This window comes from Setaria italica, chromosome V (assembly GCF_000263155.2).
Source record: "Setaria italica strain Yugu1 chromosome V, Setaria_italica_v2.0, whole genome shotgun sequence".
Lineage (NCBI taxonomy): Eukaryota > Viridiplantae > Streptophyta > Magnoliopsida > Poales > Poaceae > Setaria > Setaria italica.
Window position 1 is genome coordinate 3,075,782 of NC_028454.1, and position 12,274 is coordinate 3,088,055.

The following is a 12,274-nucleotide window of genomic DNA, read 5'->3' on the forward strand; positions in this document are numbered from 1 at the left end:
GCCACGGGGGAGGGGAGGGGGGGGGCTGCCCATCTATCCGCTCACCGGAGACCGCGACACATGAAGTAAACACAACTACACTACATGCATATTCTCCGTAGTAGCATGCTGTTTGCTATGAATGAGACCAGGAAGTTGGCATCTCTTGAGAGACGGTGATATTAGATCCTAAAATTATTTACTCTCGCGGTTTCAGGGGCGCTGTCACTTGTTACGCTGATTGAGATTCATCCATTGCGCTACAAGTTGGAAACTTGCCCGTCCCACCAAAAGTGGCGGACGGGGGCATCCCACTTCGCCCCCGTCACGCGCCGTTGGCGCGGGCGACCTCCGGCGCGGGCGGGCGCAGCCGGCGCGGGCGGGCGCAGCCGGCGCGGGCGGGAGCTCCGCCGCGGGCGAGCGCGGCCGGCGCGCCGCGGCCGGCGCGCCGCCGCGGGCGGGAGCTCCGCCGCGGGCGAGCGCGGCCGGCGCGCCGCCGCCGGCGAGCACGGCCAGCCCCTGAACGGTGGTTAGTATGACAGGTGGGCCCCACGAACGGTGTTAACGGAAGGAGAAAACGGTGCTCGTCCCGTCTGTCGCAATCTCTCCAACCAAACAAAAAATTGGGACGACCCCATCCCATTCAACCAAACAAGAAATGGGATCATCCCATCCCGAAAAACTGGGACGGGACCGTCCCGTTCTACATTGTCTCCCAACCAAACGCACCCTTAGCTTCCTGCTATCGCAAAGTGGTTGTAGGGACCGCCTCGGGAGCGGGCTACCATGACGCCGCATCCAGCGGAGAGGAGGTAGAGCAAAAACTCCTCGATGTTCGCCTGGGTGCCGTGCTGGTGGTCGTGGCGCACTGCCCTTCTCGATATCACACGTTACGCCGGGAACCAGCAGAGGCTACGATAGACAAATGGCAAGAGTAAGGTCCTTACCTTTGCTTATTTTTAGCATCCATCACATCAAATATTTAGATACTAATTAGAAGTATTAAACGTAGACTATTTATAAAACCCATTACATAAGTGGAGGCTAAATGGCGAGACGAATCTATTAAACCTAATTAATCCATGATTTGACAATATGTTGCTACAGTAAACATTTGCTAATGATGGATTAATTAGGCTTAATAGATTCATCTTGCCGTTTAGCCACCATTTATGTAATTAGTTTTGTAAATAGTCTACATTTAATACTCCTAATTAGTATCTAAACATTCGATGTGACACGTGCTAAAAATAAGCAAAGGGAACCAAACACCTCCTAAGAATGTAGGCGACCCGCGAGCTCACTTGAACGATGCTGGGATTTCGATCGATTGCTCCTCTCTATCCGGAAGCAGACGGGTCAAAGGTGAACAGCCCTGTGCTAATCTCATGCACCGTCCATGTGTGTCGTCAACCTGTTTGTTGTATTGTAATAAGAGTCGAAAAGATGTCAAAGAAAGAGAACGAATTACTGATCAAATAGAGGCACAATCTTGAGGTGCGTATCGTTCAAGTAAATGTATATTTTTTATCTTTTATATACCAACAAATTGAGATTGAAGTTTAGTACTTGCATGGACAATCATTTCACAACAATGTTCAATTTAACTAGAGAACGAAATATTGATCTAATAGAGACACAACCATGTGGTGCATAAGTTCAAGGAAATTGATATTTTGGACACTGTGTTTACTAACAAATTGGAATTGGAGTTAGTACTCGTATGAACAATCATTTCACAACCAGTTCAGTTTAACTATGGACACCAAGACAAATGTCATAGTATTTTCAATCATTTTTTTTGCATTGTAAGCCTTTGTGTCTAATGATCATGCAGAACCATGAGTGCAGCTGCTTGGCATAATAAAAGATGAGAATAGATCTTCCCACACACGTCCAAAGTTTAGCATGTATCTAACAATCTGATTTTGCTTCTTTATGCTCCTTTTTTTAATTACAACAAGATGCAAACAACACCCCGAGGACTGTTTCTCTAAAGCCCAACCTCAAGGTCGGTAGAGTAATACCATGCTACAACTAGCTGATCGAGTAGGACGAGGAAAAGTAGCACCTAGTTTTCTAGTGACAACATGAATTGATCATATTACTCTTGAGTCACCAGCGATGAGCACATAACTCTTTTATTGGCTCAAACTAACTACCGTAATAGACCATGCAAATGGGCCTAATTTTAGATACTAACTATTTCTCTTATCGTTCGTAAGCCACTAGCTAAAAAAGAGAACCTAATTCAAGCACCATCTAAATTTAGACTTTTTGTATTATTCAATCTATATTTAGAGTTTTTTTATTATTCATGTATAAAAGGCGGACCACAGCATGTTTTGGGAACTTCCTTTCGAACCAGTAATTCCTGTAGGAACAAGCTAGCTGAATTCGTGTTCAATTACAAGAAAAAACATATATCTGCAGCCATAATGTGAAAATAGAAACACCAATAGTCACTACTCATTAAAGAGATGATATGCATGTGCTGGAGGTTGATTTAGCCAGAGGGGGTGGTCGATCTGGTGGTGAGCATACAGGAACTGAGGTGGCATGAGATAAAGGCGGGTGAAGAACATAATGAATGATATTCAAAAATAGTATAGACATAGACGCTCATATATACGCACCAATAATGATCCATACAAATAGACATACACGCTCCCTATCTATATAAGCACATTCGAAAGACTAGGCCGATGGATCTTAAAACTAATGAGAAGTGACCATATGTACCTCGTTATCAACGGTCATGTCTCCTATTACAGAAAGAGTAGTGTCGTTAGTTCTTAAAATGAATCTAGAAAAAATTGAGCATTCGTGTTGAGTCGATGGCTCGAACCCAGATGTGCATATTACACAACAAAGGAAACTAAAACATTGAACTATGCTTTTGAGCTTTCTTATGGCAACTGCTTTTTGAGTGGAATATTGTGAAGCTTGCAACAAGTGTAACCCACAGGGCCAGCCTACTTACTACTTACTCCCTCTATCCTACAAAGAATGCACTTTTAGGATTTTTTGACATATTAGTATGCGTGAGAAATGACATGAATGCTCCTAAATAAAGAAACTAATCAACATGAATCAAATCTTGAAAAGAGAAAAACCCTTAGGAATTTAAATGTGCATGCATATTGGAAAAGTAAAAAACTGTCAATTAAATGTGCATGCACCTTGGTAAAAGAAAAATTTAAGCAATTAATTGTGCATACAATTAAATCTAGTTGGTACAAAAACTACAAATGCATTTTCTTGTGGGACAAATTTTGAACTCTAAAAGAGCCTCTTTGTGGAGACAGAGGGAATAGGCGTATAAATTGCCTTTGTCTTTGTTGGTGTATTATAAAGTCATCCTCTGTGAATATTGAGCTCCATGATCATAGAAACGTGATGACCAAGCATACATTATTCAATCTGTCTTTTGTCATTTCATCCGCTCACTCTAAGTGCAAACAATCAAAGGAAGAAGATGACCAAAAATATTTAAGTGTAATTATTTTTGAGAGGTAGTTTCATGTCATGTTGTCCTGATACTGATACAACAGAATATTGTTTTCAATTTATCTGTAGCAAGACATTTTGAAATTAATAATGATCAATGCACCATTGTTGCATGCTTACTGACAAACAATAAAGCAGCAGTGCTTCAACATAACTAAGCAACTAAAGTCCTCTTTGGGCAGGGCTTCACAATCAACTTCACCATCGGCTTCCGATGAAGCCCTGCCAAAGAGGTATCTCCAAAACGGCTCCATCGCAGAAGCCCCGCAGAACCCGCTAAGAGGCGCCGATCGATGGAGACGGAGCCTAAAATACCGGCTCCCCGCAGCTTCACCTCCACCCCATTCGTCCTTGGCAAAAATACCCCCACACGGCGCGGTGCTCATCGATGGAGGCGGAGTGCTTACCGGACAGTGCTATCGATGGAGGCGGGACGGTGCGGCGGAGATGCAGCGCGACTAGGGGCGCTGCGGTGGGTCGAGCGGGGCACTCGAGGGTGCCACGCGGACAGGCTCAGACGGCCGGAGATGCGCACGGCAGTCCGTAGCAGGGCGCCCGGAGGCTGTGGCGAACAGGAGGCGTGCGCGGTGGCCGGAGAAGAGTGGCTGTGGGGTGGGTTGGAAAAGGACGCCCACCAGCACAGAAAGCCTCTGTCCTAGCGGGTGGTTATGCCACCCGCCAGCACAGAGCCTTTTAGCCGCTAGCACAAATCTTTTGTGGCCTAGTGTAAAGGCCTTTATAGGAGCATGGGTCTTTGTATTGGTATATCACCTTTCGCTGATACCGAAAGCAGAGCAAGCAACCTGCAAAAGAGGGCCTTTATCAAAAAAAAAACCTGCAAAAGAGGGAGATCGAGCATCCAATACTGAAAAGCACTACTGAAACGATAAAAAGTCCTCAAGCATGTAAAGAATGATGCTGCATATCCTTAATAATAATGTCAAGTACCCAATGAGATGCTTCTTAAACAGGGTTTCGGGTAAATGGCAAGATGGGTTTCCAGTGGGATACAACACACATAACATCTCCATTGGATCATTGAGCTAAAATAAAGCAAGGAGTCATCAGTCAGAAGCTTTTGGATAAGAAAACAGAGCACACATTATTGTCACTAGTGGAAGTCCAGGCATATCCATCAGAAGTAGAAAAAACAAAAGAATAATTGTTTGGCTTCCACTCACAGTTTACAAATGGATAAACAGATAGTCAGGTTTTACTGCTTACAAAGAGGTAGCAGGGGCACTATTAATCTCAAGGCTTCAAGATCTTAGAGTAACAAAGATAGCTGAGTGGCATTTCCCACCTCATAATTCCGCATTTTGTTGCGTTATAGCATTCCTTTATAACCTTCTAGATGCAGTCAGCATATCACTAAAGAAAGGCAATTATAATTCAGGACTTCAAGCCTTATCATGTCTATAGATCAATCAACGTTTATGCAGAATGCATTGCGCCTGTGATGTGAAACAAATAAATGGCTAACAGACACGAAGTACAATGGCAGATCTTCCGTCTTCTGCGATCAGGGAATCCGCTCGAGAAAACCCTGCTATTTGTCAGCAAAAACAAGGATGGAGTGAAAAAAGACATGCCTTGCAACAGATTGTTCTTTGAATTTCTTGAACACATGAGAGAAGTCGATTCTATTATGGTAATGGTAATCTTTTTTTTAAAAAAACGAGCCGGCAGCTCATTAAATAGAGGAAAGGCCAGACGGGCACAAACAAGTTAAGAATTACAACGTCTGAGGACGAAAAGCGCTCATGCTTACGAATAAAAACTCATTGAAGTGTACCGGCAGCTGTCCTAACTACGCCGCAGAAGAGCCGCAAGGTGTTTTGCACCTATTGCGATCCACATGGAGGCTTCGTTCTTGATGGTCTGTGTGATTTGCTGTGATGTAGATTCTTAGCGATCGAAAATCCTTTCATTGTGTTCTTTACATATAACCTAGCATACGAGGATGATAAGGGATCTGAGTCCGCGTCAGTCTTCACTCGTGGAATCTACTAGATTTGTCCACCATTGGTGGACAAAAAACTGCAACGGCCAGTTCGCGGGTTGGAGGCCGTCATTGGTCACCCACGTCGCTATCTCGTTCCAAATTCTTACGGTAATGGTTGGTAATGGTAATCGTTACTCAAATGCATAACTGAACTATTTTTGTGCAAATTAGGCACTTCTGCTATGCTTTACCCTATGAACAGAACTTGAACAAATCATGAAAATTATAGCCGTTGGTATTGGTACATCTGAATTCACTAATGTACAGGTACACCAACAGCACATAGATGTTAATGGACATGTACCATAGTAGAAACATGTTCCAATACAGGCTAGAGGATACAAACCACCAGTAATCAGCAGAGAACATGTCGCCAGCATTATTTCTGAAACTATACGATGGTTCACAAAGAAACTGAAGGGAACCAACAAAGATAAAAAGCAAACTATAGTTTCAGTGAGATAGCACCTTGCCAGAAGGTCTCAGCTTGCTGCAGGAGAAACCATCAAGAACAAGCCTGTTAACCGCATCCCTGAGGACCTCATACTCCTCCCTGACATTGTAAACCTGATGTGAGATTCTAACGTACCCTGTCACTTGATCGCCATTCGCGTCCTTGGCCATCTCCTGTCCTTCAACGCTTCTTGAATTGTGGAATATTGGCACCTCGACTTTGAAATCGTTCCTCAGCATGTCCCTCACCTTCATCGCGTCATCGTCGCTGTCAATACCAAGGCAACCAGGCAGCCCGATCATAACCATGCTTCCGCACATCTCCGGCGGCGAGCCGAGAAACGTCCCCCATGCCTCGGCGAGCATCAGGCCCATCTCGATGACCTTGTCATGGTTCCGTCTGCTTATCCCCTCGATGCCGCCCTCGAACCGGCTCATGAAGTCAACGGCATCGGGCACGACGAGCTGTGCACTGTAATCCCGCACCCCGATCCACGCGCTCTCCATGGGCAGCCCGTTGCCGTACTCGCTCGACACGACGGGGTGGTGGAGCTCCGAGGCGATGGGGTCGTCCTTGCGGATGTGCAGGAAGGCCACGGCGGAAGGGCAGAAGAACCACTTGTGGAGGTTGCTGGCGTAGAAATCGGCGCCGATGTCGCGCACGTCGATGGGGACCTGGCCGATGGCGTGCGCGGCGTCGACGAAGACCTTGTCCACGCCCTCCTCGCGGCAGATGGCGACGAGCTCTTTGACGGGGATGACAACGCTGGGCATGGAGGTGATGTGGTCGATGACGGCGAGGCGGACGCTCCGGCCACCGGCCTTGGCGCGCGTGAGCGCGGCGCGGAACTCGGCGACGACGGCGCCCGGGGACGCGACGGGGAACGGGAGCGGCACCTCGACGACGGTGGCGCCCGCGCGGGCCACGTACGCGTGGATGGACTTCTTGACGGAGCTGTAGGTGTAGTGGAGCATGAGCACCGCGTCGCCGCGCGCGAAGGCGCCCTCGGCGAAGCTCCACGCCACGTGCTGCATGACGATGGCCGCCGCCGTGGTGGCGTTGTCGACGAGGGACACCTCGGACGCACCGCCCGCCCCGACGGCGGCGGCCACCGCGGCGCGCGAGCGGGCGAGCCCCGGCTGGAGGGAGTGGAAGTAGAACGCATCGGGCTGCGAGAGGAAGAGGCGCTGCCACCGCGACCGCGCCGCGAGGACCGAGGCCGGGCAGCAGCCGAAGGAGCCGTTGTTCACGCGGGCAACGGCGCCATCGTGGTGGGCGAACTCGGCGCAGATCTCGGCCTCCGTGATCGGCGCGCGGGGGTGCTTCGCCGGGCCCGCGGCGTCCCCGTTCTCGGGCGTGTCGCCGTGCGGAGTCGAGGCCATCGGGGTTTTTTGGGCACAAGAGCGGAGGAAGGAGACGACAGATCACAGATGAGTGAGAGGCCTAGCGAGGAGATGAGTGAGAGGTTTGACTCTGGGAGGGGCGTAATGCCACTGGTGCCCATTGGGGTAGCGACGGGTCAAGGGGCTAGAGGCATCTCTGGCACTAGTTGAACTTGGAAGGTTCGCGTCTGTTAGGTCAACGCCTCAATGGATTTTCACAGGACGGCATGATAACTCACATTTTAGCATGATCTCTTGTACATACATACATACATACAACTCATTTTGGCATGATACTTTTTCTCTGTTTAATCTATACTATAAAGAATGAAAACAATTGAAAACCTTTCTCACCTAATTTAGATTTACCGTATCCCTCACGTTGAATCCACTTATCATACATTTGAGGAGGAGGATAGGGTGCAGACCCATAAAAATTAGATGTTAGAAAATGTTTCTGTCAAAAAGTTAATTCTTTTCGCACCTATCTATTTCCTACCCATCGTTATACCCCCGCGTAGGATTTCCCTTGGTAGTTGGCACTGCCCACGCTTCCCCTCCCCCCGCTAGCAGCTCACCCACCCAGCTGCTCCCGTCTGCGCTCCCCTTTTGTCGGTGTTTAGACCCGACAGCCTACCGAGGGAGGTGCTCGAGGTAGTGTTTTGGTTGGTATAGCTCGTCGAGATCAGAACCTCAAAGGTAAACACTGACACACGATTTAGATAGGTTTGGGCCGCTGAATAGCGTAATACCATACAACTTGTATTGCGTTGGTTGTATTGAATTATTTTGGAGGGGGTCCCTGCCTCGCCTTATATACACGGGGTATTCTTACAGGTCGGTTGGTTACCTACTCTTATTACAATGAGTATTTTCCTAATCCTCGACCAGTTTTTATTATTTCATATAGACTACGCCATCCTGCATCATAGTTTTCATGTCAGACACGACCGGAGGCTAGTGAGCCCCGCTGCGGAAGCCCATACGTTCCTGCGAGTTCCTGGCCTGCGAGTATTTTCATATTAGCTTGCCTAAAAAACTAACTGATCTTTTTCTACCACTCTGTATGGCATAAAACTGATGTTCTAGAGATTTTGCTGCTTAATTTTAGGTATCGCTATTATAGATATAGTGTGGAGCTCAGCGTGCCCCTTAGAGCAAAACAGTGCCCTGAAGTGCTCGCTTCAGACAGCAGTCTTCGATCATGTTGGATGAGGATATTGTGTTTCGTAAAACTATTTAAAAGGTAAGCTTTGAAATGGTGAATCACTTACTGTTCGCAAGAGTTGCAAACAGGAGTTGTAGACGAAGCAGCATCATGGAACAATAGTTACATGTATCATTTTTCTACATGTATATGCGGTCGCCGCACAATGTCTAATATTTTTTCAAAACAGTACGTGTCGCATGTGCATTTTACTAGCAAACTTTAAAGTACGAGGAATAAGCTACCAATGGGGGGGTGAGATCGTACTCAGAAAGGATGACGCGAAATCAAAATTTATATGGTGCAGGCGAAAAAAAAATATGCTGTATTCCCATTCTAAACTATAGTTCACTTTAATTATTTTTCTAATCAACTGACACTTATAGTACCGATAAATGACGGAACGAGCCCCAAACTAACACGAAATACTAGCCATACATATTCAATTGCTCCACCATAAAAAGAAAGAATTCAGTTGCTCCACCATACCAAAAAAAAGAATTCGGTTGCTCCACCACTGCCAAACAAACGACGGAATGTGTCCCAAAACACGAAATACTAGCCTCTCCCCCTCGAGTGTCATGTGTATATATCAATATAATACCGCCGCTGGGGGAATTATTGGGGGCTCCGCGTCGAGCGCCGGTTTGATAAACTCTGTCAAACTCAACCTATCTATTACCCGAGACGGATTATGTGAGCAGCTGCCGTGCCGTCACGTCCGCTAAAACGACGGCTACTCCCATAGGAATTTCTTCTTCTACCGTTTCTTTGCCTGTTCGCTCGCCAGCGGGGTCCACGGCCGCATCCATCCACGTAAGCACGGCCGGAGCCGCGGACTCCTTGACACAGACGCAGCGCAATCCGGCCGGCGGAGAAGAACAATACGGGCGGCCCGGCCCGTCATGGAGCCCGGCTCGTGCCGTCGAGCAAAGACGACGAACCGGCGGCGACCCATGTCTACTCTGTGAGAGAATGTCGTCAACTCGTGCCGCGCGGTTTTCAGCAGAAGGGCGGCGACCTCTTTTTTTTTTTTTTTGTGCTTTGCCTTCCGGACCGTTCGGTCATCCATCGAGGGCCGTGGGGCCCACGGCCAACCCGGGCGGCCCGCCTCGAGCGGGCGACCCCAATCCATCCCCAACACGCGCGCACACACACACACTCTCTCTCTCTCTCCCTCCTCTATCACTCCCAATTCTCCCCCTCTCTCTTCCCCATCCGGGCCAACCAACCCTAGCGCGGCGGCGATGGCGTCGGACCCGCCCCCCGACGATGCGGCTGCGGCTGCGGCCGCGAACGGCCACGACCACGACAACGGCCACGGCAACGGGAACGGACCGTCCCCGGCGAAGCGCCCCCGGGCGGTGATCTCGGCGGCCGAGATCCGCGCCGAGTTCGCGCACCACGACGCCGCCGTGGCGCGCGTCAACAACGGCAGCTTCGGCTGCTGCCCGGCCTCGGTCCTCGCCGCGCAGGCCCACTGGCAGCGCCTCTTCCTCGCGCAGCCCGACGCCTTCTACTTCCACGGCCTCCAGCAGGGGCTGGTCCGCTCGCGCGCCGCCGTCGCCGGGGCCGTCGGCGCCGGCGACGTATCGGAGGTCTCCCTCGTCGACAACGCCACCACCGCCGCCGCCATCGTCCTCCAGCACGCCGCGTGGAGCTTCGCCGAGGGGCACTTCGCCCGCGGCGACGCGGTGCTCATGCTCCACTACGCCTACGGCGCCGTCAAGAAGTCCATCCACGCGTACGTCGCGCGCGCGGGGGCCACCGTCGTCGAGGTGCCCCTCCCGTTCCCCGTCGCGTCGGCCGACGCTATTATTGCCGAGTTCCGCACCGCGCTTGCCGTCGCCAAGGAAGGGGGCCGTAGGGTCCGGCTCGCGGTCATCGACCATATCACATCCATGCCTAGCGTTGTCATCCCGGTGAAGGAGCTCGTCGCAATCTGCCGAGAAGAGGGCGTTGACAAGGTATTTATTGACGCTGCTCACTCTATCGGCCAGGTCCCTGTGGACGTGCGTGACATTGGGGCTGATTTCTACACTAGCAACCTTCATAAGTGGTTTTTCTGTCCCCCTGCCGTGGCCTTTCTGCACACCCGCAAGGATGATCCGATAGCCTCCCAGCTTCACCACCCTGTTGTCTCGCATGAGTATGGGAATGGGCTGCCTATGGAGAGTGGATGGATTGGGACACGGGATTACAGTGCCCAGCTTGTTGTGTCTGAAGCTATCGATTTTGTAAATCGTTTTGAGGGAGGGATTGAGGGGATACGCACCCGGAACCATGAGAAAGTGATTGAGATGGGTAGGATGCTTGCTGAGGCGTGGGGGACATTTCTTGGCTCGCCACCTGAATTGTGCGGGAGCATGGTTATGGTGGGGATGCCAGGTTGCCTTGGTGTCGAGAGTGATGATGATGCAATGAGAGTGAGGACTATGTTGAGGAAGGACTTCCAGGTGGAGGTGCCAATATACTACAATTCAAGAAGGGTGGAAGGGCAGGAGATGGCAAAGGACAAGAGTGGTGATCCAGTGACAGGGTATGTGAGGATCTCACACCAGGTGTACAATGTCAGGGAGGACTACGAGAGACTAAGAGATGCTATCAATAAACTTGTTTCTGAGGGATTCACCAGCAGCAAGTTGCGGCCTTCAGAGAAGGTACTATCTTAGCTGAAATCACTGCATGTTTAGTTACTGAATTTTCGTTGTTTTTTGGGTTAGATTCCTTCATAAATGATTGCCCTGGTTAATATACAGTTGGTTAGATGATATTAGCAACACCATGGATGTTTCTGTTGTTTTTAGTGGATTTAGTCCTTGAGAAGGCAGGTTTATACAAAGATATTAAGTTCACATGCATATTAGTTCTGTTTCGAGACTGTAAAAATTTCAATATAGCTAATGTTGATGATTAGCGCATAGTTACTGGTGCAACATTGTTTTGTGAAACATTAAAACAAAGAATGCTTAAAGGAAATTCAATCTGAAGTTAGCTACATGAACAGTGGGTACCAATGCTTGAATCTGTTTTTACAATACCCCCATAAAGAAAATGATATCTAGCCATGTCAACGCATCTGTACCCACCAACATTGAGGTGGTTTATTTTCAAGCTGCTAGCTCGCACAAGTTTATGCTGAGGATGTTCCCTACCTACATAATTTGAAATCTGACTTCAGATCCTTGCAACCAACCTTTCCTTTCTTTTTTCTTTTATATCTTACAAGAAATTTGCCTTGTGCACACTTGCGGCATTCATCAGAGGTTACAGTATACCTGCCAATGAACTCTGAAATGCTATTTATTTGAACACCAATAGAAAATGGTCATATGCATGCTTGAGGTCCTAGCCTACTTCTGTGATACAATAATCTTCTAATAAGTGAAAGGGTACCAAAGAGTTGCAGTTGCTGTTGTGCACTACAAATTGTCTCATCAATATATTGTCTTGCTGCCATCCTGTGTACTTTTGAGTTCTCTGCTTTCCACCAGCATTTAGGGTGCGTTTGGCAGAGCTCCCAGAGCTGATTCTCTGCTGATTCCGGCAGGAGCTCTGCCAAACAGTTTTTCAGAGAGAAGTGATTCTCTGCTGATTCTGTGAAGTGATTCTTTGAAATGAACTAAGAGGCGGGGAGCTGAAAAAAAGTAGCTTCTCCTAATTCTGTGAAGTGATTCTCCATCCTAATTATAAGAGTTTATGCTAGAGAATCAAAGAGAATCACTTCAGCCATAGAA

At 48.6% G+C, this 12,274-nt stretch overlaps 2 protein-coding genes across 2 annotated transcripts in view; one reads left to right on the plus strand and one right to left on the minus strand.

The window, feature by feature from the left end:
* Window positions 1-5,695: 5,695 nt before the first annotated feature.
* LOC101784048 (putative L-cysteine desulfhydrase 1) lies at window positions 5,696-7,442 on the minus strand. Its single transcript, XM_004967561.3, has one exon. It carries the CDS (start codon window positions 7,328-7,330, stop codon window positions 5,948-5,950), a length of 1,383 nt encoding a protein of 460 aa, XP_004967618.1. The 5' UTR covers window positions 7,331-7,442; the 3' UTR covers window positions 5,696-5,947.
* Window positions 7,443-9,698: 2,256 nt separating this feature from the next.
* LOC101784864 (putative L-cysteine desulfhydrase 1) overlaps window positions 9,699-12,274 on the plus strand; it is a 10,826-nt gene continuing 8,250 nt past the window's right edge. Inside the window, exon 1 of the mRNA XM_004967563.4 lies at window positions 9,699-11,197. Coding sequence (XP_004967620.1) covers window positions 9,785-11,197 — 1,413 coding nt within the window. The 5' untranslated portion in view covers window positions 9,699-9,784. The remainder of the gene's footprint in view (window positions 11,198-12,274) is intronic.

What these genes read in the sequence shown, in the direction of transcription:
- LOC101784048 (XM_004967561.3), bottom strand. Translation starts at nt 7,330, where the DNA reads ATGGCCTCGACTCCGCACGGCGACACGCCCGAGAACGGGGACGCCGCG.